The sequence below is a fragment of the Molothrus ater genome, chromosome 27, assembly GCF_012460135.2.
Source record: "Molothrus ater isolate BHLD 08-10-18 breed brown headed cowbird chromosome 27, BPBGC_Mater_1.1, whole genome shotgun sequence".
NCBI lineage: Eukaryota > Metazoa > Chordata > Aves > Passeriformes > Icteridae > Molothrus > Molothrus ater.
Window position 1 is genome coordinate 3,605,664 of NC_050504.2, and position 23,361 is coordinate 3,629,024.

Below are 23,361 nucleotides of genomic sequence, written 5' to 3' on the forward strand. Positions count from 1 at the left end.
GGTGTTCCTGCTTACCTCCACCCCTGGTCCGTAGCTGCAGGGCTGGGGCAGAAACACAGCCCCCTGCCCCAGGGCTCCCTAACGAGCAGAGGGGTTCCTCACATCCCAAAAGCTTTCTTTTAGCAATAAATGCAGGTGAAATTTAGAGTCTCGACTACTTCCAGAAAGAGAATTTTGTGCCACATTTGCTTTCCCCAAACAAGGCTCCTGAGAACACTGAAATCCCAAGGGGCACCAGTGTTCCATGGGACTCCCGATGGGAACCTGGCTCCTGTTTTCCAGCACATATCCTGTGCCTGGGAGCTGAAGGATGCTCCCACCCAGATTCATCCTGCTCCTGGTGTGGAATTGGGCCATGAGGAGGGACATGGCCCACTGGAATTTGCCTGGATTAGGAGCTGATTGTACCTGGCTCCAGCTGGCTCTGCACCAGGGGGGTCTGGTGGCCCCCAGTTAATTCCCCTCTTGAGGCTCCTCCACATATCCCGGGGCAAGAGGCTCTTCCTGCTTTGGGGACATTCTTGCCGAAGTGTCAGCCCAGGGTTAATGAGAGCTGAAGGTGGTGAAACCAGAGCCGGCTCCTGGGGTGAAAACACACCCGATTTATTCTTGTGCTAATGCCCCGAGAAAAGAGGATTGAGCCTTTTTAATGAGGTTTTTAGGAGCCTGCAGCATCCCCTGGTCCCATTCCCAGCACCCAGAGCAGGACAGCAAAGGTCAGCGACCCCAAATTGGAAATGGTTGGAACCAACTCCATTTCCCACCTCCTCCACGGAGCCCCTGCAGTGAAATCCATGGGGACCAGCGGACTCCAGAGGAGAACACCCTTGTTCTGCCTGCCCCATGCAGGGGGCAAGGCTCGAACCACTGATCCCTTCTCCCCTGCAAACCCCTTCCTGCTGGAAGCCTTAATTTCACACGAATTTTGGGCGGCATTTGCAGGTTGTCCCTGACCCTCTGCCCTCACATAGCTGCCGATGTCAGACGTCCTTCCTAAAGGAACTGGAGTGGAGATACTCCTGTTTAGCTGCACACAGCAGCAGCAGCCTTGGCTGGAGCCAATTGTTGCTGTTTTTCCCGAGCTGGGCGGGCAGGTGCCCGGAGCACCAGCACATCCATCATCCCCACAGCTCGAGGGTGGCAGCAGCCATGAGCCACAGTTTCCATCTGAGTCCCAGTTTCCACTGGCATCCCACACCTCGGGCAGCCACAGCAGCTCCCACTGGGATGCTCCAGGCACCCCTTCCTGCACTCCAGCCCCACATCCATGGACGGGTTCCCCGAGGGTTTCTTATTCCATCTATAAGAAGCTGAACAGAAGAGACCAAACCCAGCCATATTACCCCCCTCCAAAAAAATGTTTAAATCCCCGAGTCCAAAGATATTTATGAGATTTTGTTTCCATCCCTGCTCTAAGCCAGTCAGGCTCGGGGAAATGACGCACGCTGCTCCCGCAGGGAAGCGGAGGTGCTGATGTTCCCAGAGCTGCTGACCCCAGGGAGCCCATCCCTGCTCCGCCAGGAAAGACCCAGCACCCTGCTCACCCTCTGCACCCAAATCCCCAGCCGTGCCAGCCCCCAGAACGAGCGGGGAGCGTGCAGGGGAGGGAGGACTCACGGGAGCTGCATCCCTCGCACCCACCCGCAGGTGGTGACAGCTCAGTTCGGTCCCTGCCGTGAGCGGCGGAGGGGGAAGGCTGCGAGGAGCCGCTGTCTCATGTGGGAGAGAGCACCCGGCACCGTGTCAGCTCAGCCAAATTAAAAATACTCCTGCAGCCCCCGGGCTGGTGCCTGGACGGGCGGATCTGGCAGGGACAGGGCATGCAGGATGTGCAGACGCTGGAAGGGATGTGGGGAGATGTTGCCATGCAGAAAAGGGGATGGGACACGCACTGGGGGACCCCAGTATTTCTCAGCTGTGTCCCAGCTCTCCTGCACAGCTCAGGGTACTCAGGGGGCTGTTCCTCCTCTTCAGCACCACTGTGGGCACAAAGACTGGCTCCAGCACACTCAGATCCTTGTGCAGGGGCTTGGATGGGCAGTGGGCTGTAAGTAGGGAACCATGGGGTGCTACTGGAGAAGAAGCCCCCCAGTTTGGTGACATGGTGCCCCCCACACACACCCCACAGGCACTGGCAGCTTGCAGGATGCAGCCTCGTGCCTCGTTCCCCTGCACAGCTTTGTCACAACCTTCAGCTGCGTGACTGCAGCTGGCAGGGAACAAGCCTTGAAATAAACTCAGATGACATTCCTGCAAACTCTGGACATGGCCACAACAGGATTACTGAGCTGGGCTGGGGAAGGGGGGGTGAACATGCTCATCTCTCCCCGCCGGCGACCCCAGCTCTGGGCTGAGGCTCCTCTGAGCAGCAGCTGAGAAGGGCAAAGCCCTTTTGTCAAGGAGCAGAAGCAGGGACAGGGTGATCTCGCTCCCTGGGCTTCCTCCAGTCCATGCACCTGGTCCTTGGGAGGCAGCTTGGCTGCATCTTTCTCCCCAGGAGCTACAGGGAACTTCACCCCACAGCACTGATATCAAAAACAGCTGCTGAGGAGCAAAACTGGCTCTCAGCCTTGCTCTATCAAGAGCATCTTCTCCTCCCTTGTCCACTGAGCCCAGCTCCCTTTGGATTTTAATTCCCAACGCTCCCCATTTGCCAGGTAATGATCCGAAAAAGCAGCATTTAGGGATGCCTCCCCCAGCAGAGATCCCAATCAGCTCAGTGTCCCCTGTGTCACAGCCAGCACTGCTGCCAGGCCATGGCAGCCCAGCCAAGACCCCACCAGCCTCTGCCACAGGGGCTCAGGAGGGATTTGGGCTCATCCTGAAGGGAGGTGGCAAACACTGAACCCTGATCCGGGCTCCACCGCCCAGCCCTCCCAGGGTCCTCCTGAGAGATGGAGAGCTCAGGAGTGCAGCAGAGCCCCCCATCAGTTCAGCCTTTATTCTGGGCACCGTTTAAATTGTAAAAATTGCAGCCAAGTCCAATTCATTACAGCTGAGGAACGGCTGACAGAAATGAAAAGGGAGAAAAGCTCCTCAGATTGATGCTTTCTCACCATTCCAGTGAAATAACCAATTTGGAACAAATTAGGGGCTCCCGTCTCCACCAGCCTTTTGAATTGCCTCCAAGCCAACGCACATTTTTCATAGTGCAGCATTTCTTCCATTAGCAGTGAAAATTAATGATTTCTATTATTGAAGCACCTGAAGGCAGGTGCCTCCCTCACACAGCTGGGGCTGGGCTGGCACTGAGCCCCCAGAGAGCCAGGAAGACCCACGAGAAGACAGCCAGGTTCAGAGAGGGTAAGTGACACAGGCCAGGGCCGCCTGGTAGGTCAGTGGCAGAGCCAGTGGCCATCCCTGCTGGGCTGTTCCCTCTCAGCAGTGCCATCCCAGACGTGCCAGAGCACACAGACCACCGTGGTGACACCCAAAATGCATGTGACAGTGGCACAGCTGTCCCCAAAGCCCCCCTGAGCAGTGAAACCACGTGGGCTTCAGCCAGTCCCAGCTTTGCTTGGGTAGGGGGAAAAGGGGAATTGCCCCAAGGGCACAACTCAGATTTCAGGAGGGCAAGTCCTGGGGCACCCAAAAGGGCTTTCAAATCCCAATCCTCTCACATATTTCCCCTCCCAAGTTTTAGAGAGACCAAAGCCCTTCACCTCCCCTCTGCTCCCAGGATTATTCCCTGAGCACAGCTCCCCAGCAGCTGAAGCACACAAACCCCCTGCAACCACAGCTGCCCCATGGCCAGGATGGTCCTGCCTAGGGTTTGGGAGGTGACACACACCTGTCCTTCTTTTTTAATTAGATTTTTATTTCCTACCTCTAGTATTTCATTGTAATTTCCGCCACTCCTACCCAGGCCATGCTAATATAATCACTCAGGAGGAGAGTGGGAGCAGCCAGCCCACTCCTTCCAACATCCCGCTCAGGAAAGGCAGAAAAAAAAAAAAGCAATCTGCTAAATCCCCAGCCCCTGCAGTCATTACAAGCTCAGGGACATCAGGTGGGTGCTGAAACAAACCATCAAAGCCTCAGTGCCACCAGCACCTGCCAGGAGCATCAGCACTGAGAAACTTCAAAAAAAAAAGTTCACATTTGCCCAAAATACTCGTTAGCAGTTCATTGCTGCAGCAAGGTGAGGCATAATTAAAAATGGACTAAAGAGATCTGTGAATTATATCCTCGGCTTGATGCTGGAGACACACTGATATTTTTTAGCCCACATCATCCTGGAGGTCAAGATTAGATGACAGCTTGGTCTAAAAATACTCTGAAGGGGAGGCTGAGGCTGTTGGAGGAGGTCAGAGCCCCCTGTGCCCCCCTCCCAGTGTTGCTCAGGGTTGAAACCAAGGGGCAGATGTGTCCCCCAGGACATTGCCTAGAGCAAGCCCCAGTAATAAAAACAACTGCTGCATTTACAGGGAAATCCACCCAAAACAGGCACGGGGAAAGCTCGGTCCCACCATCTGCCAAAGGAACCCCAAAGCCAAACCCAGCAGCTCAGTGGGGCCAGGCTCCCCACACTGTCACCCCCACAGGTCCTGAGGGGGCTGGAATCATCATGAAAGCACCAGATTCCTCCCCCTGGAGCAACATGGGGAGCATCAGTGAGCCCAAGACACTTCAAAATTGAAGCTTTAGTGGGTATTGAATATTTCCTCTGTATCTGAGGCCACAGAGTGAAAAGCAAGCTCTGGGGTTGGACTTTAGTTTGTCTTTCAAGCCTGCTTTGCCTGACAAGTACTCCAGATAAATATCCCGAGTAGCGTTACACGTTCCAGAGAGACAGGGAAAGAGATTTCAGAGAAAAGATTGTGTTTCAAACTATTAGAAAAAATCAAATTGATCCACGGAACTCGGCTGGGGCCAGCTTGATCCATGGGCACCTGACTGATGTGCCAGGCTAACAACATCCATGTTCCTGGCTTGGTTGCCCTTGGGCACCCACAAGGAAATGTTATCAGGGGAAAGAGAGTGCACAGCAGCCTACAGATGTGCACAGCACACACACACAGAGACAGAAGTGGCACTGCTGCCCACAGGGACATGCCAGCCCCATCCCTGCCAGCAGCCAGGGGCCACTCTCCCTCCCCAGCAGAGTTAACACTGATAATAACAAACCCACTAAAATTACCAGCCCCGAATCCACACAGAACCAAGAGCAGCGTCACATCCCGCTCGCTGCCGCTGCTCCAAGCCTGGCCACCCTCACAAGGACACTGCTGGTCACTCTCCCTCAGCCTCACATCACACAAAAAGCATTGAACCAACGTTTGTGTCGCAGGTGCAGCAGGAGCACGAGTTGGAGCCGACACCCAGACAAAGAGCAAGGGCAAAATCCAGCCCCGTCAGCACACAACCTTTTCCCTCCTCTTTTTGCAGCCCTGGGAAAAATCAATAAGATGCAGTGAGTCAAACTCAGCTTGAAGCCCGTAAGTAATTAGGATTAGCAGGCTGGGAGCCGAGGGAACAGGCTGCCTGTGTGCTGGGCGGGGAGGGACCATTTTGTGGGTGTAGGGTACAGCCTCAGCTGATGCAAATAACACGAGCAGCTCTTTAACGGGGTTTTCAGGCAGAACGGCAATAAGGAATGGGAACGACAGCGTTTGCTTAGAAACAGGAAAATCTCATGAGGATAATTTGGGGTGCCGAGCCGTGCTAGGAACAGGATGGAGACCCCACAGGTGAATCAGGAGTTGAGTTTGATGCCGAGCCCATTCCCAGCCCCTCACTCTGAGCCCGGACTCCTCGAGTACCGCTTATTCCCGGGGTTTCTACCCGGCAGTAAAAAACCCACCTCAATGTTTCACTATTTAGAGTTAACTTAGTGGCCAAAATCGCAAAGCGGAGAAGAGACCCCCCCCCCCCCCCCCCCCCCAGCCTGCGCAGAGCTACCAGCAAAATAAGAACCAATTCGGTGTTTTTGTGTCCATGAAGAACAGCTCGGACGCCGAAAAGTGCCCTTTCCTCCAGCTGAAGGAACCCGGCAGAAGACGGGAGCGCTCAAACCGGGGCCGTGCTGGGAGCAGCGGCCCCGGGACAGCGGCGAGGCGATGCCCGGTCCCCGTCCCCTCAAACCCCACCGACCCCCGGAGCTCCGCGGCTGCCCCGGTCCCGCCGCACCCCCGAGCAGCGGCCGGGGGATGAAGGAGCGATGGAGAGGAGAGAGATGGAAGGCGACGGGGAGAGAGAGAGAGAGAGATGAGGCTGCGGGAAAGTTGCGTTTCACCCACCTAGGAGCATTTTGTATGCGGCTGCGTCTCCTCCGCGCTGCTGGTGCCTCCCGCTCGCCGGGCAGAGCTGCGGGCAGGGCCGGGCGGGCGCAGCCCCGCTCCCGCCGCCCCTCGCCCCGCGTCCGGCCCCGCCTCGGCCCCGCAGCAGCGCGGGGGGAGAAACTACCGGGGATCGGCGTGCAAATGGGCGGGGGGACCGGGAACTCCCCCTCCCCGCACAGCCGCCCCCGAGCCGGGGCTGCCCGAACCCCAAAACTTGGGGCGAGGGGAGGGAACCTTGAGCGGCACCCCCGGGGCTCGCTCGAGAGCCCTCTCAGGTGACTGCTTTGGGGTGAAATGTCCTTGTGGGGTCGGGGAGGGGACGCTCAGCTGCAGCCGCTCACCCCACCCCCGGGAGAGGCTCGGCGGCAGCAGGGACCGGGTCCCTGCCGTGGGTCCCTGCCCGTTCAGCCCCAGCCCTGAGTGCTGGCAACACGATTGAGGTGCTCATCACAGCCCCCCATGATTGAGGTGCTTATCTCAGCCCCTTTATGACTGGGATGCTCATCTCAGCCCCCCCCACGATTGGGGTGCTCATCTCAGCCCCCCACGATTGGGGTGCTCATCTCAGCCCCTCACGATTGAGGTGCTCATCTCTGCTCCTCGTGATTGGGGTGCTCAGCCCCTCCATGATTGGGGTGCTCAACTCAGCCCCTCTATGATTGGGATGCTCATCTCAGCCCCCTCTATGATTGGGATGCTCATCTCAGCCCCCTCTATGACTGGGGTGCTCATCTCAGCCCCCCACGATTGGGGTTTTCACGCCTGCTGCCCTCCCCATCGGTTCCTCAGCAAGGGCTGTGGCAGTTTGGCTCCTCATGGCAGCACCTTCTCTGTGCTGATTTTTGGCTTCTTCTCAGGAGGTGAGGCTCATGACTTGCTTACATTGCTGCCCTTTAAACAGGGAAATGAAAAACCTGCTCGTGAAAAGGGGAAACAATCACCTCCCCTGCCTCCCTGAACGGGAGACAAGAACAAGGAAGGAATGAAAAATTTTTCTCCAGTCAAACAATACAAGGAGTTGGGCAGAAACCACTGGGCCATACAGAGTGAAAATGAACCTTTTAAACCATGAGATGCCTGAGTGTGCCCATGTGCCACTGCCAGACTGGGCACTTTTGGAGTAAATCACAGAATTTTGGTGCCCTGAAAAGCACTAAAGCCATCAGGGCCCCTCGGGTGCTGCTGCAGGGCCAGGGCACAGCATGGTTCTCTGTCCCAGACCTCAGCCTGGCTCGGCTGGCACCGGGCAGCCTGGCAGAGCCCCGGGCAGGGCGGGTGTTGTTGTCAGGGTCGTTAACAGCAGCAGTAAGTTTAGCCGGGGCACTCGCTAATCCGGGATTGACAGCTGGCCCCGCACGCCTGGCCCGGCCCCCTGCAGGCTATTTAAACCCCATATTAATTTGTTTAATGTCATCAGGGGTTTGGTGTTACTGCAAGGAGCTGGAAATGTAAGGACTGGGAGGAGCGGGGGGCTCCTCCATCCCAGAACGATGCTGTTCTCCTTTCCCCAGGGATAACCACAATCCACGGCATCCCCTGACCTCCAGCCCCTCTGGACCCATGTACAGCCCTGATCCCCACTCCATCCTCCGTTTGCCCTGACCAGCCCCTTCAGTTCTCCCCAGCAATTCCCTCAATAAATCCTCTCCCGGCTGTGGTTCGTGCTGCATTTATCCCAGCCAGCCCAGCAGGTCCTGGTCAGCATTGCCACGGAGCTGGAGTGACACGGAGGGCTGGAAGGGGGTGTGGGATGCAGCACTTTGTGGCCGAGCCTTTGAGGCCAGCTGGAGCTGGGGTTAATTGCAGGTGCTGATTACAGCCCTGGCCATTAACGCCTCCGGCCCTCCCAGCCCAGCCCAGCACATCACTGGAATTTCCCAGCTCGGCACTGTGGGTCTGTCCGGTGCATAACTTGCTATATTTGTCCATTTTTGTCCATAACTTGCTATATTTGTACCCCAGAGCTGGTGTAGGGCAGCAGCACAAACCCTCCCACAGGGTCCAGACCCACATCCCCCGTCCCAGGGAGCAAAGCCTGAGGCTGCAGATCCCCACAGCCTCCTCTGTGGGATGAAGCTGCTGAGGAATCTACCCCGAGGTGGCTGAGAAACGGTGCCCAGGGGGTCAAAAAGTTCCACAATCACACGGGAGGCCCTAAAAAACCCCAGAGCCAACACAGGTCAGATGCCAGAGCCCCTCGTGGTCACCACTTTCCACCACAGGTTGATCTCCACGTGTGGGGCACTGATGGCTGAGTACCCCACGAGTGTGGGGATGGAACCAGAGGGTTTCTTGTGAAATGGCCCCAGCCCCAGCTCTTCATCACACCCACCCCGGGAGAGGCAAATCCCAAACATGCATTAAGCCAGGCTTGCTTGGGCAGGTCTGCTCAAATCCTGCCTGTGGCTTAAAGCACGAGGGAGGGAGGGCAGGGAGAAGGGGAGGGTGCTCGGGCTCAGCTGTGCCACCAATGTCACCAATTCACAGGGTTCAGACTCCAGGACCACAACAGAGGGATTACTCTGAACCCTACTGAGGGCAGAGTTTAATTCTTTGCTGGCTGAGGGGTGTCCAGGACTGGCTTTTCCCAGCCTTAGACTCCAGAGACAGCAAAAAGAGACCAGAACTGGGCAATGAACACATCAATAAAGGAGGAGGGAGACAGGGATAAAAGCCCAGCCAGAACTGCTCCCTGCCCCATTCTGCTGAGCCTTCCAGAGCCTTTCTGGCTGACTTTGTTCACCAAGGGTTTAGGGTATAATTTGGGGGTGAAAGACGCCAGATAGGATCAGGACTGATCCACCTGGAGGATGTGTATCAGTTTTCTCCTGCTCTGTAACCCGAGCCCCCTCAGAAGCAGAAGGCTCGGGCTGAAGCAGCCGCCGGCGGTTCATCCCTGCCGGCCCAGGAAGGCAGGCACTGACCTTTCCTGCTCCTGAGTTTGCTCAGGATTAAAGTAACATTTTTTAAGGGCTGAATCCTCCTCCCCCGAGGGGCTTCCCACACAAAGAGAGTGAGGTTTGTGGCTCACAGTCCCCCATGACCCCCCTGGTAAACAGAGGCTTGCCAAACTGCTGAGTTCACACTGCCCACCCAGATAATTCTTATTAATCCCCATTTCTTTAATGAATCATTCCTACAGATTTCTGCTTTTATGTAGAGCAAACCTGGGAGCTTTGTGTCAGTGGAGGGGTCTGGCGACCCTGGGGGACACAGACCCCCAGCTCTGACCCCCAAGGATGAGCCAAGGTGGGCAGGGCTTTGGTGGTGGAATGATGCCTCCCACCTTCATCGTCCTTCCCAGGGAGATGGCTAATTACAAAGGCATCCAGGACACGTCTGTGAACAGGGTGGAGAAACTGGATGACCTAGAAATATTTAATTATCAAGAAAAGGGGTGGAAATTACACCTGGAAATAGTTTCAGAGAGAGAGAGAGTGTGTAAGATTTTCCATCTAATTGAGGAGAGCCCTCCTGGAAGGGACAGGGCAGAGGGTTCCACCTTGCCACCACACTTTGGTTGCCCCCCAGCCCAATGCAGATTTCCTGGGGGGCCACAGGGCCCATATGGAGTTTGGCATGGAACCAACTACCCAGAATCTTCTGGATGCCTAATTAGCCAGGAGTGATGCTGTCTCTGGTCTTGCCCATCAGGTTCCTGCTCAGCTTTGGCCCCTCAGGATCTGGGGGTGCCCAGGGAGCTCATCTGGGCAAACACTTCAGTGCCACAGCTCAGACCACACCGAGACACTCAGGCTGGCACAGCAACAGCCAGATAAATAAAACTGCTCCTTGTAAATCTGTGGCTGCAGAAATTACCAAAGGTGAGCTGGAGCAGTGTTGTGGGCAAGCTGTCCACAAGCAGTGATAACTCAGGGGCATGAAAAAGGAAGGGAACTGAATCTGAGGTGAGCAGGCAGTGCCTGCAGGCAGAGGCAGCCCAGCTCCAACAGCTCTGACAGCTCCAACAGCTCCAACAGCTCCAACAGATCCAACTCACGTGCTCCAAAAGCAGAGCTGGGGCAGCCCAGGGAGGCTGCAGGGAAAGGCCACAGCCCTTGTGCTGGAAGGACACACAGCTACCAACACCAATCCCTCATCCAGAGCTCTGCACCACTCTGCTCCCGGCATCACCAGCCCCAGAGAGCAGGGCCCTGGATCCCCCTGGACCTCCCAAATTCCCAGGCTGTGGACACAGCCACAAAAGCCAGAATCCCATTTTCTCCCTCTGCACTGGCACCACGGGGTTATGGAGAGAGAGCTCACTCTGAGGCAGAAGCATGACGAGGGGAGATCATCTCTTCAGAGAGAATTTTATATTGCTTACGACTTACTGTCTGGCAACATAAAACAGTTTAAGCAGCCGACCCTAAATCACAGTGACAGCTCTGCACTACCCACAACCCCCTCCCTCCTCCTGCCCTCCCCTCCCCATTCTCCCGGTTCCAAACGCTCCTCCCGTGCCCCCGGGCGGGCACACACACACACACAGACACAGCGGGCACGGAGAGGAGCCCCAGGCTGGATGCCGGAGGGGGATGAGCCGCGTTTCCATCGCTGAGAAGCCACTTCAGCCCTCCGCGGTCCCCCCCGCTCGGTGCCGGGGCTCTTTGGGGCCCCGCCGGAGCACGGGGCGGGCGCGGAGCTCTCGCACGCACAGCCCGGGCACGACCCGCTCCATGCAGCGCCTCTAATGCCCTGTGACAGCCGCGAGGGAGCGGGAGTGCGGGATGCAGCTGCGGGATGCAGCTGCGGGATGCAGCGGGATGCTCATGCTTGTCGTGGTTTGAGAGGAAGGGAGGGGTTTTTTTGGGATGCTGTGGTCGAAGGCTTGTTGCTGCTCAGGGCCCCAGTGGAAAGTGTTCTTCTTAGGGGTGACCAGGTGGAGAGGGCTCACGATCTGACTGTACCACTGGGACTGTGTCTCCGTGTACTCTGTGCAAAGGCTCAGATTGGGCAGGGCCCACTCGGTCAGTAGAGCCTCGGGTGTTCACTAACCAGGTGGCTTTTGCCAGATGCTGCTCCCAGCTTTTGAAAGATCCCCCACCTAATGCTTGCAATGTGGTTTTTAACTACCCTGGTAGCAATGTCTATATGATGCTTTTATATTTAAATGATGAATATCATATGGATATTTTCAATATCTATATTGAAATCTATCTATATTGAATATCGATATTTTCAATGTCTATTCAATGCTTTTATATTTGACTAAATGATGAATATCATATAGATATTTTCAATATCTATACGATGCTTTTATATTTGACTATATGATGAATAACATATAGATATTTTCAATATCTATACAATGCTTTTATATTTGACTAAATTATGAATATCATATAGATATTTTCAACATCTATATTGAAATCTATCTATATTGAATATCGATATTTTCAATATCTATACGATGCTTTTATATTTGACTATATGATGGATATCATATAGATATTTTCAATATCTATATTGAAATCTATCTATATGGAATATCGATATTTTCAATATCTATATGATGCTTTTATATTTGACTAAATGATGAATATCATAGAGATATTTTCAATCTCTATATGATGCTTTTATATTTGACTATATGATGAATATCATATAGATATTTTCAATATCTATACAATGCTTTTATATTTGACTATATAATGAATATAGTTTTATATTTGACTATATGATGCTTTTATCCCCCATCGTCTTGTTCTGTTTATGTGCTGAATAATAAGTTTTGCACCTTTAAGACAGTTTGGATTAATTCTGAAATAGTTTCAGAGAGAGAGAGTGTAAGATTTTCCATCTCAATGAGGAGGACCCTCCTGGAAGGGACAGGGCAGAGGGTTCCACCTTGCCACCACACTTTGGATTCGATGCCTGGGGTGGCCACAAGAGCATCCCCAGCACCAGACACCCTTCCAAGGGACATCACCCCATCCTGGGGACCTCACCCCCTGCTCAGAGCTGCTGATGGAGCTCTGGAAAAGGCCCCTTCAGGCTCAGAGCTCTCTCAGGACGGGGACCAGCAGGTACAAGTTGGGACACACTCACAATTTAGCTGCTGCTTTGACCATTTTTTTTCCCCCCTGCTTAAAAGAAATGCCAGGTTTCCTCTTCCAAATCTGCTGAGCTGATGCTACATGGGAAATTGTGAAATATTTGTGCTCCTTGTTGTTCTTAATCCACTTCTAATGAACGTCACGCGTGTGGCAGCCCTGAGCTGAGTGGCTGTGAAACACACACTGAGGCAACTTGACAGCAAACCCACTGCAAGAAAGTGACAGCAAAATCCACCATTAAAGAGGAATGGCTCACAACTGCAGGGCTTAAAAATAACACCAGGCAACTTCCTACTGATATTTTTGGAGAAAAATCTCCACTGCCAGCAGCACAGCACAGCCTCTGCCAGCACCACATCAGTGGCAGCCTGACACCCCCATGGCCCAGGCAGCCCCCACCAGCCCACAGAAAGATGATATTTGATTTATATTATCTAACCTTGATATGTTTTGGCTTAGTCTCTGTATTTCTCTATATTTCTTAAGCTGGAGCATCCACCTGAGCACCCAAACCCCTGACATGGGAGGCTCCCACCTCCTTGATGCCCCAGCAGCACAAGAAAAGCCCTGCAGCTTCTCTGTAAGAGTTTAAATTTAAAAGATCTTTTTAGAATGAGTGTGTCAAGGAAAAATATCCCTGAATTTCTGACCAGAACTGGGGTGCAGAGGCAGAGGTCAGTATCCTGGTGGGGAAGGCTGCACACCACAAAAACCTTCCAGCCAAAGCTGACCACTAATCAATTCATTTCCTATTTGAAGTAACTGACTCAATAAAATCAGAGATTAATTATGCCACAGTTATTAATCCACAGAATAGCTGGGCTTTTCAGAGGGACAGCGAGCTAATGGGGTATTTTCTGAGGATTTGGAAAGGGAGGAGTTTGCTCTGGATTCATGTGCAGGGTCTGGGCTCATGTGCAGCCTCTCACATGGCACCCACAGGTCCCTTCTCCCACAGAAACTGAGGGATTTTTTTGGTTAAAAAAAGATCATTTAGTGAAACAGGGCTTTTCTGCCAGTCCCCAGTGGCAGGGGTAAATCCCTCCCCTTCTCAGCCTTCCCAGCTCTGTCCCAGGAGCCCCAAGGGACATCCCTGCACCCCATCCCTGTGCCCCAACGGGAAGGGAGAAGCCTGGGAGTGAGCAGAGGGAAGGAAAATGTACAATTACCCAACTGAGCTTCTTCAAATTATTCCTGATCCCAGCCAACATCTTTAAGACATGAAAAAAAAAAAACCCCATTCTATTTCTCCCACTGAGATTCCAGGTTATTCAAATCTGATGTGAAAAGCTATTTTTGCTCATCTTTGCTCAAAGCTGAAGGGAGCAGCCGAGGCCAATGGAGCAGGAGGATTCCTTATGTTTGTCCTTCATAAATTCACAGAAGCTTCAAATCTGAGCCCTGGTGCTGCTCGGGCACGAGGTATTGATCAGCACCTGGCACTGATGCAGGGCTTGTCCCAGCCAAATGTTAAATCCCCTTTACGGATCAGCCATTGGGAAATTTGGGATGGTCCCAAACTTCCCAATGGCCGATCCATAAAGGGGATTTATGGATCCCCTTTGTGCTGTTTATGCTGGGCTGCCAGCGGACCTGGTGATGGACACTGAAGTGGCTCCCATGTCAGCCTGTCCCTGCCAAATTGGCCAAAAAAAAAAAAAGTCCCAAAAGAAGGAGAGCAGCAAATTCCTGCAGGAGGAAGCAAAAGAAGAACATTTCCTCTGGCATTGCTGGAGCAGGTCCTGGCAGCACCAAGGCTGGGAGCTCCATCAAGGGCAGATGTGAGAATGTCCCAGCCCCAAGCCAGCAGTGCCACGACTGCTGCAGCCTGATTAGTCCCAATTAGACCCTAATCCCACATGTTTGCAAACAATTTAAATCAATACCTCGGGATTATTGCAGACAAAGCCCAGCTGAACATGGCTGAAAAGGGCCTGGCACTGTTTGCTGGGTAATGAACAGCTGAAAGGCTGCCACAGCAGAGAGCAGAGCGGGCAGGAGGAGGGAAAGCAGCTGAGGATGAGGTGCCAGAGCACACAGAGCAGGGGATGGAGAAGGAGCATGGCCCAGGATCACGGAGCAGCAGCGTGGAGTGGGCTCACACCCCACCAGTGCCATGGCCAGAGCCAGCAGCCCCCTCCCTCTGCTGCCCTCCACCCCAGCTGCTGCTCTGGGTGGTTTGCAGGAGCTGTTTCTCAGCAGGCCCGGCCAAAGGCACAGCCATGGGCTCCTTGGTCAGCCTCAGTGCCCCAGGCACCTCCACCCAGCTCTGCAGGAGCCAGCCCAGGGCAGTGGGTTCCCTGCCAGCTGCCAAAACCAGGGAGCTGGGACCCCCTGTGAAAGCCAAGATAATCCCACTGCCAGCAGCTGCCAGCCCCCTCTGAGTCCCCTGGGGTCCCCATGTCCCCTGCCAGGGGCCCTGCTCAGTGATGCTGAAGCTGTCACAGCGATTTCCCTGCTCATCTCAAACCTCCCTGCTCCCAGACACGCATGGACAGACATTTCAGTGCATAATTGGGAAAACCAGGACCTCTCCCTTTGCAAGGAGCTGCTGTTCCAGGGCTGAGGGGGGGACAGCACCAGGCAGCCCCAGTGTGAGGCAGGGTGACAGCAGGGAGAGGGTCAGGGCACAGAATTCCATGGATTTTGGAGAGGAGGAAGAGCTTGGGACACAAACCAGCCCCAGGGCACAGCTGCCTCCAGGTGCCTCGGCCCTGCCTTGGCATTTGGGTTGGGGGAGCAGCTCATCAGCCTCCAAAGCCAAGAAAAATGGTTTGAGCTGGGGTTTGTATGAAGCCTCCTGGGCAGAGGAGATGCCTGAACAGAGTGTCCTTCCCACAGACCCTGGCCAAAGGGGTATGAGCTGCTGCTGTCAGCTCAGATTTGCCAGGGAATCCAGAGGCTGGTGCTCCAAAGGAGAGTGTTCCCACTGCCTTTGAGGGAGATGGGGGCTGGCAGAGCCCAGAGACAGCACTCTGGTAGCAGCACAAGCTGTTCTGTACATCCCATAACTTCTTTGAGACACTGGAAAGGACCTTTGGGGAGAGCAATGGATCAGGGTGTGAGCTTTGAAATGCTCCAGCTCAGCCTGTCCTGATGGGAGCCCCAGAGATGATCCAGGATGAGGGGGAGAGCACTAGATCAGGGTGTAAATTCTGAAATGCTCCAGCTCAGCCTGTGCTGATGGGAGCCTCAGAGATGATCCAGGATGAGGGGGAGAGCAAGAGATCAGGGTGTAAATTTTGAAATGCTCCAGCTCAGCCTGTCCTGATGGGCACCCCAGAGATGATCCAGGATGAGGGGGAGAGCACTAGATCAGGGTGTAAATTCTGAAATGCTCCAGCTCAGCCTGTGCTGATGGGAGCCTCAGAGATGATCCAGGATGAGGGGGAGAGCAAGAGATCAGGGTGTAAATTCTGAAATGCTCCAGCTCAGCCTGTCCTGATGGGAGCCTCAGAGATGATCCAGGATGGCAGCAATGGATCAGGGTGTAAACTCTGAAATGCTCCAGCTCAGCCTGTCCTGATGGGCGCCCCAGAGATGATCCAGGGTGAGGGGAAGCAGCAGCCCCCTCTGCCCATGCCCCTTTTGCAGCCCATTTTGGGGTGGCTCAGCTCCTCCTGCTCATTCAGCACCAGGCTGTGGTTTGGTTCCTGAGGACTCTGAGAGCAAACTGAGATCGCTTGGGCTCCCTGGGCAATCACAGGCAGTAATTAAATCACTCGTGACCCAGTTGGATTAGAACTGGCATCTGCGGCACGAAAACGTCTTTCATCTGTGACCACCCCGTATCCAATCACCACCTCACCATGATTCCACACGGGACAGCAAGGATCTGGGGTTTGTCTTGCAAAGTGAAAAGCCTAGCAAGCAATAATTTGTTTTTAAGTTGGGGGCTTTCTGCCACAGAGCTAAGGAATTGCAATGACACTGATTGGCATGTTTGCCAGTGCTGCTCCTCTGCAGCTTCACAGCCCGGGCAGGAAGAACAGATCCCAGGAGCCAGAGGGGAGCAGGGAGACTCAGTGGTGGCTGGAAGCTGCCTTGGATGTGGCTGTAGGTGCCAGCATGAGGCAGAGATTCCAGCCCAGAGGAACAGCCCATCTTTGTTGAACTCAATTACTTCATTTAATCCAAGCCTCCCCCAGTGCTGACACGCCACTGGGGACCCATTCCTGTCTGTGGGCTGTGCCAGGCTGAGCCCAGCTGCCCAAGAAGGGGTCACAGCTCCCAGAACTGCAGGCAGATGCATTTTCTCAGCACCCAAAGGTGCAGGTCTGGCCAGGGCTCCTAGAGGACTGTGATGAGGCAGGGCAGGGCATCCCCAGCACCCCATGGCCCTGCCAGCCCAACCAGGAGCTTGTCCTGCACTTGTCCTCATGACAAGTGGCAAAACCAGTGCAGGGGGGACACAGGAGTCACATCAGTCAGCTGCCAGCCACCTCAGGAGGCTGGGAAAGGCTCACGGTGACGACGCTGGAAGTGACATTTTTAACCAAAAGTGCAGGGAAAGGTCAGCTCCGGCAGGAACGGGAGGGACGGGGAGGCACGGGGAGCAGCTGCTGCCTGCAATTTCTCCACACAAGCAGATCAGAGCCCTGCACACTCAGGAATGGCTGTGCCATGCCTGGCAGAGCAGAGATTGTGGGACCAACAGCGTGGAGCCCCACACTGGCAGAGGTCAGGGACGGTGCAGGAGCACAAAGAGCAGACTGGCATGCCCCAGGATTCTTTGGCTCAGTAGGAAATGCATCCCTGGACAGCCTCCCATCAGGCCACAGGCAGATTGAGGGGAGAAGCTGGAAGCTGCAGGCTGGAATTTATGAGGCCCATCCCCATTAAAATAGCTGGCAATATTTCCATCTGTCAGTAATGCTGATGGAGAGACCTGCTCCTTTGCATATCCCAAACAAAACCAGCACCAGCCAGGGCAGGATTTGGCACACACATGACTATTGCCATGCTAGGAATTCATGGCTCCAGCCTGCCCAGTCTCTAGTCAGAGCAGGAGCAGGGAACCATGTAATCTTTTAGGTCCCTTCCATCCCAAGGCATTCTGTGATTTCTGTGCAATTCCCTTGGTTTGCTGCTAACGACAAAACCCTCACAGCCAAAGGCTCAGGCAGAGCAGGTCAGCCATGGTGACAGGGTGACATTTCTGGGCACATTTCCCTGCTTTTGTGCATAAAATCTGCAGCGGCCAGCTGGGCCCAGCCAGGTGAGTGCTGGCAGATGGCACAGAGGGCAAGTGAGTCCTTGCCCTTGCACATTGTCCTGCCCAGCAGCACAGCACCTGCACGTGGCAGCATCCCTGCACAGCCAACAGGTGAGGGGCCTCAGCACCAACATCTGAGCAGCATTTGGGATCAAACTCAGCGCAGATACAGGAGAAGTGCACAGCAGGAGCCTGGAGGGTCAGGTTGGCACCTGAGGGGCAGCATCCTGTAGTCCAACAACTGACGGCGTTGGGCACGCATGTCCCCACTGCACAAACCATCTACAGAGCTCAAGGAGACACCCACACACACAGAGCAGCACCAACCACATGGACAGACCCACGTGTGTCCGTCCCTCTGCTGGGCAGCTTGGCCTCTTGGGCCCCTAAACCACCTGACGACTGAAAGCCCTGCACTTGCAGCAAATGACAGACGCCAAGTGTGGGAACCCAGGACATCTGCCAGGGGGCTCAGAGACCCTGGTACAGAGCCCAAGATGCCCCTGTGGTTTTCATTATCACCCGTGGAGCAAATTACCAACCTTATATGAAGAGCAGCAAGCCACAACAGTTTAAGTAGAATAATAGTGAAGTTATCATGGGGTGGAAAAGTAGATTTGAGGGTTTTTGGTATGGGGGTTCAGGAGGAAAGATGGAGGGAACTGGGCATGTCCAGCCTTTCTCCTTCTGTTTCTTGGCCTCCATCTTCTGCTGTGATGCTGACACTTTTGGATTGGTTTAGAATAGAAGCTCACTGTCTAACACAGGTGATAGGTATTGGGAAGTAATTGTAAATATTGTACACGTAGTTTTTAGTATAAAAAGATAACACTGCCCCGGGGGCAGGCAGAGTGCCTGGAACTGTCCTGCTGGATGGACCTCGGCAGGGCAGGAGAAAATTTTATCATAGATAAGACGCAATAAACAACCTTGAGACCGAGAACTGAAGAATTCTGACTCCTTCTTCAAGCGCTCGGGCTGGGAAAAGAGACTTTTAACAATCTCAGGGTCGCAGCGACCCAGAAAGGCCCCGAGAGCCAAGGACCAAAACCAAGCACCTCCAAACTTTCCCTGAGCCCAACAGAGCAGCTGTGGCAGAGCAAGGGCAGCCTTTGGGCCACCTTGACCTGCTGGGTGGGCTCCTACCTTGGGCTGCTGGCATCTTCCCCTTGTTTAGCTGCTTGAGGCGCTTCTGGTGGGACTTGCCGTTGTAGTGGATCTGCGCCTGGGCAGCTGAGTTGAGCTGGATGTTGCAGACCTCGCAAAGAGTGAACGACTGCTGCTTCTTCTCCCTCTTCATGCGCTGCTCGGGCTGGCTGGGGGGGCAGCTGGGCTCCTCCACCAGCTGCACCGCGCCCTCGGGGCTGTGGGATGGGCTCAGGGGGCGCTTCATGCCTGCGGGAGGAAGGACAGACCCACTGTGAGGACAGAGGGACGGGAGCGGCTGCCAGCAGCTGGCACCATGTGGGGCACGAGTGGTTCCTACTGGGAGCACACTGGGGTCGTCTCTGGATCATACTGGGAGGGAGTGGGAGTGTCTGAGAATGGCTGGGAACACACCATGCACATCATCCCTCATACTGGGGGACTGGGAGCAGCTGGGAGCACATGGCATCATACTGGGACTGCCTGGGTTGATCCAGAGAAGCAACTGGAACCATGCTGGAGGCAACTGGAACCATCCTGGGAGAGACTGGAAGTAACTGGGATTACACTGGGACCATCCTGGGAGTGCTGGCATGTGACAAGGATCATACTGGAGCTTACTGGGCTCATACTGGTGTTGAAAGGGAACAACTGGGATCACACTTTGGGCTACTGGGAGCAACTGAGAGAAACTGGGATCATGCTGCAAGCAAACTGGAGGAACTGGGAATGACTGAAGGTAACTGAGATATACTGGATATGACTGACATCATACTGGGAGGGACTGGATTGACACTGGGAGTGTCTGAGAGTAGCTGGGAACGCACCCTGCACATCATCCCCCATACTGGGGAGACTGGGAGCAACTGGGAGCGAATGGCATCATACTGGGACTGACTGGGTTGATCTAGCTGGAGGCAACTGGTTCATACTGGCAGCAGTGTCCAGCCTTACTCCTTATTCTTGGCCTCCATCTTCTGCTGTGATGGTGGCACTTTTGGATTGGTTTAGAGTAGAAGCTCACTGTCTAACATGGGTGATAGGTATTGGGAAGTTATGGTAAATAATGTACACGGAGTTTTTAGTATAAAAAGATAAAAGATGGGCAGAGTGCCTCTGACTGTCTTGCTGAGAGGACCTCAGCTGGACAGGAGAAAAAATTTTATAGATGAGAAACAATGAACAACCTTGAGAATGAGAACTGAAGAGTTCTGACTCCTTCTTTGACTGCCGGGCTGGGAAAAGAGACTTTCTAACACATCTGGGGGTCACAGTGAGCAGCAGAGACCCCGAGAGAGCCCCAGACCCTCACAGCCACACCACAGAGAAGAGCAGCTCATGGAGAGCCTGGGGTCAGCTGGGGACAGCCCTCCAGCAGCCTTTGCCTTGCAGGGACCCGGGCTGGGCATGGCTGGGACACCCAGCAGGGCCTGGGAGGCGCGAAGGTCACCCGAGCCCTGGGATCCAGTTACGGCCCCGAGCTGGCAGCTGGGGCTGACAAACCCCCGAGGCACTGCAAGGGGCCAAGGCAGGGGCTGGGGAGTCTGGGGGTGCCCTGGCAGCACCCAAGGGTGCCCTGCAGGATGGCCCTGTAGCCTGGGCAGGGCTGCATGGAGCCCGTGCGGGACTCGGGGCAGCAGCGACCGCACCGGGGGCTCCGGCTCAGGCTGTGCAAACCCTGCTGGTGGCACTGGCTCCAACACTCAGCATCCCACAGGCTGCCAGGGTTTGGTTCTCAGGCTCTCAGTCATTATTATCTACAGCCCTAAACTTACCCTCCTCAACTTCTACCTATACGCTATAATAACTGCAACCGTTTTGCTCACCCTAAATACAATCAAAGTCCTAAAGCTATCGACCCTAATACCTGCGTGGACCAAAATCCCATCACTAAACACAATACTACTCCTAACCTGTCAGGACCCAGGGCATCCCTCTGGCTGTCCTGAGCAGCCAAGACCCCTGCCAGGGGGCTCAGAGACCCTGGCACAGAGCCCAAGATGCCCCTGTGGTTTTGATGATCACCCGTGGAGCAAATTACCAACTTTGTATGAAGATCAGCAAGCCACATTATTTTAAGTAGAATAATAGTGAAGTTATCGTGGGGTGGAAAAGTAGATTTTAGGGTTTTTGGTATGAAGGTTCAGGAAGAAAGATGGAGGGAACCAGGCGTGTCCAGCCTTTCTCCTTCTTCTTCTTCTTGGCCTCCATCTTCTGCTGTGATGTTGGCACTTTTGGATTGGTTTAGAGCAGAAGCTCACTGTCTAACACAGGTGATAGGTATTGGGAAGTAATTGTAAATATTGTACATGTAGTTTTTAGTATAAAGACATGACACTGCCCCAGGACAGGCAGAGTGCCTGGACTGTCTTGCTGAGCTGACCTCGGCAGGGCAGGAGAAAAATTTTTATAGATAAGCTACAATAAACAACCTTGAGACCGAGAAATAAAGATCCCTGACTGCTTCTTCAAGCGCCAGGCTGGGAAAAGAGACTTTCTAACACATCCTGGGGTCACTGTGAGCAGCAGAGACCCCGACACTGACCCTGCTCTCTCTTGCAGGACTCCCTCCCCTCACAGGATTCCTGCCCAAATGACTTCTCATTCAAGAACTGACTAAGCAAGACACAGCCCCAGCAGCCACACTTATCTCCCTCCTTTCCCTGCTTTTCTCCCTCCTTTCCTGTTCTTTTACCTGCACAACAATTACACTCCCCACACGCACCACAAACCACATCAAACAATGACACACTAACAAACCAGCCAGCATCCTAACTGACTGCCACCTCAACCACCATGTCCATCACCCTCCTCCCTATCTCCCCTATAGTCCTGACTGTGAAAAGTGCATATCGTATGGCTCTAGGCAGATATTTACCATATGGATTTTGATGTATCGATTAGTAGTGCTGTATTAACATTTTAATAATAAATGTAGTCTCGTAATTAAAAGGTAATGTTTGTAGTTAAAATAAGAACTATGTTAGTGGGATTTTTTAATAAAGGAATGAGGTACTCGTACCAGATAGCAGCCACAGGACACCTGAATCTTTCAGAGAAAAAGAATTTATTGCCCTGTCATCAGAAGAAACGAACTTCTTCCTGCCTCAAAGGCGCTGTTAGGATTAGAAGGAAGAAGTTGCTGATGACCAGACAGAATCCTGTGTTTGAATGCAATTTATGCATCGTGTATGAGGTGTATGAATATGCAACAGGCTGTTGTTTTGAAGGGTTAATCCTCTGTTAACGTGGGTCCTTTTTCGGGCTCGTGCTGCCCAGAAAAAGATACCTGGATGTCCGTAACTCTTTGTCTTTATTGTCTCATATTGTCCTAATTCAATTTGTCCAAATCATTATTACTCTAATTGCATTACTATTTTTATAACCATTTTATTACTATTAAACTTTTAAAATTTTAAAAACAAGCGATTGGCGTTTTTCACACTTTCCATCACCTAAGAAACTTAGGATTGCCTAAACCCGAGGCCTTCAAAGCCTTAAGAAGAGTTGAACGCTCTAAACTCGGTTCTCTGCAGCCCCGGCCGCAGCCCCGCGGTGGCGCCGCCGCTCCGCGCCCGGTCCCGGCGCCGCCACCGGGGACAGCGGGGACCGAAGGCGGTGACGCTGCCATTCACCCCCACACCCGGTGAGCACCCCTCTCCCCAGCGGGTGTCAGCCCCAGCCTGAGCCTTCCTGCAGTGTTGGGGAAGATGAAACAGGAAAGCCTTATATAAAATAGGATTGCCTGGCAAAAGATTTTCACAGTATGGAAACTATAAGTGAGATTGAAATGAAAGCAAGCTTTGAGATCCCTCAGTTACTGAACAACTGGAAAACAATGGCGTGGCCAGATTGAAGGTGATCTTTTTTTGATGGAACAACACCCTCTGCTTGCAGACAGGCCCAAGGGGCAGACCCTGCCAGCTTGGCAGAAGGGGCTCAAAGAGGAGTTTTTAGGGTTTAAAATGTAGCACAGGATGGTAATGTAATGATTCTTATAGGCTGTGTGTAAATGCTATAGGATTTGTATCTTGTACTAGATTGGTTAGTGAGAATTAGAATATTCAACACAGAAGAAGATTTATTGTATTGGAACAGGAACCTTGCTCTCTTACGCTCTTCCCCTCTTACTCCCTTACCCTCTCATCCTCTCTCCCCCTCTCTTCTCTCAGTCCTGCTCCGAGCTGTGCCTGGCAGCTCCCAGCAGGGCCCTGCACCCAGGCCCTTTGCAATAAACCCCAAATTCCTGACCTGGCTGCAGAGATCTCTGCTCTCCATCCGTCCCCACCGTCCCAGCCCCTGCACTCCTACACTGCAGCCTGGAGGTGGCCCCGGGTGTCCCCATCCATGGCTCAGCCCAAAGGAGCGGCGGGGGTGGGACGATCGGGACTGATGGAGAGCAGAGATCTCTGCAGCCAGGTCGTGGAATTTGGGGTTTATTGCAAAGGGTCAAGTGCAGGGCCCTGCTGGGAGCTGCCAGGCACAGCTCGGAGCAGGCCTGAGAGAAGAGAGGGGGAGAGGGAATGAGAGGGTGAGAGAGTAAAAGGGCAAGAGAGCAAAAGCATAAGAGAGTAAAAGCGGTAAGAACACGAAGTTCCTGTTACAATACAATAAATCTTCTTCTGTGTTGAATATTCTAATTCTCACTAACCAATCCAGT

The 23,361-nt window shown here is 53.6% G+C and overlaps 1 protein-coding gene across 4 annotated transcripts in view; it reads right to left on the reverse strand.

Moving 5' to 3' along the window:
• Positions 1-23,361, reverse strand: part of ZNF385C (zinc finger protein 385C) — a 69,083-nt gene that overhangs the window by 25,838 nt on the left and 19,884 nt on the right. The window contains exon 2 of one of the 4 annotated variants that reach the window (XM_036398754.1): positions 18,702-18,950. The exons of 2 other annotated variants lie outside the window; for them this stretch is intronic. In XM_036398754.1, the coding sequence (XP_036254647.1) occupies positions 18,702-18,948 (247 nt within the window). In that variant the 5' untranslated portion in view covers positions 18,949-18,950. Of the gene's footprint in view, positions 1-6,239; positions 6,307-18,701; positions 18,951-23,361 lie in introns of those variants that run through there. One more of the 4 variants, XM_036398757.2, reaches the window with a different exon arrangement.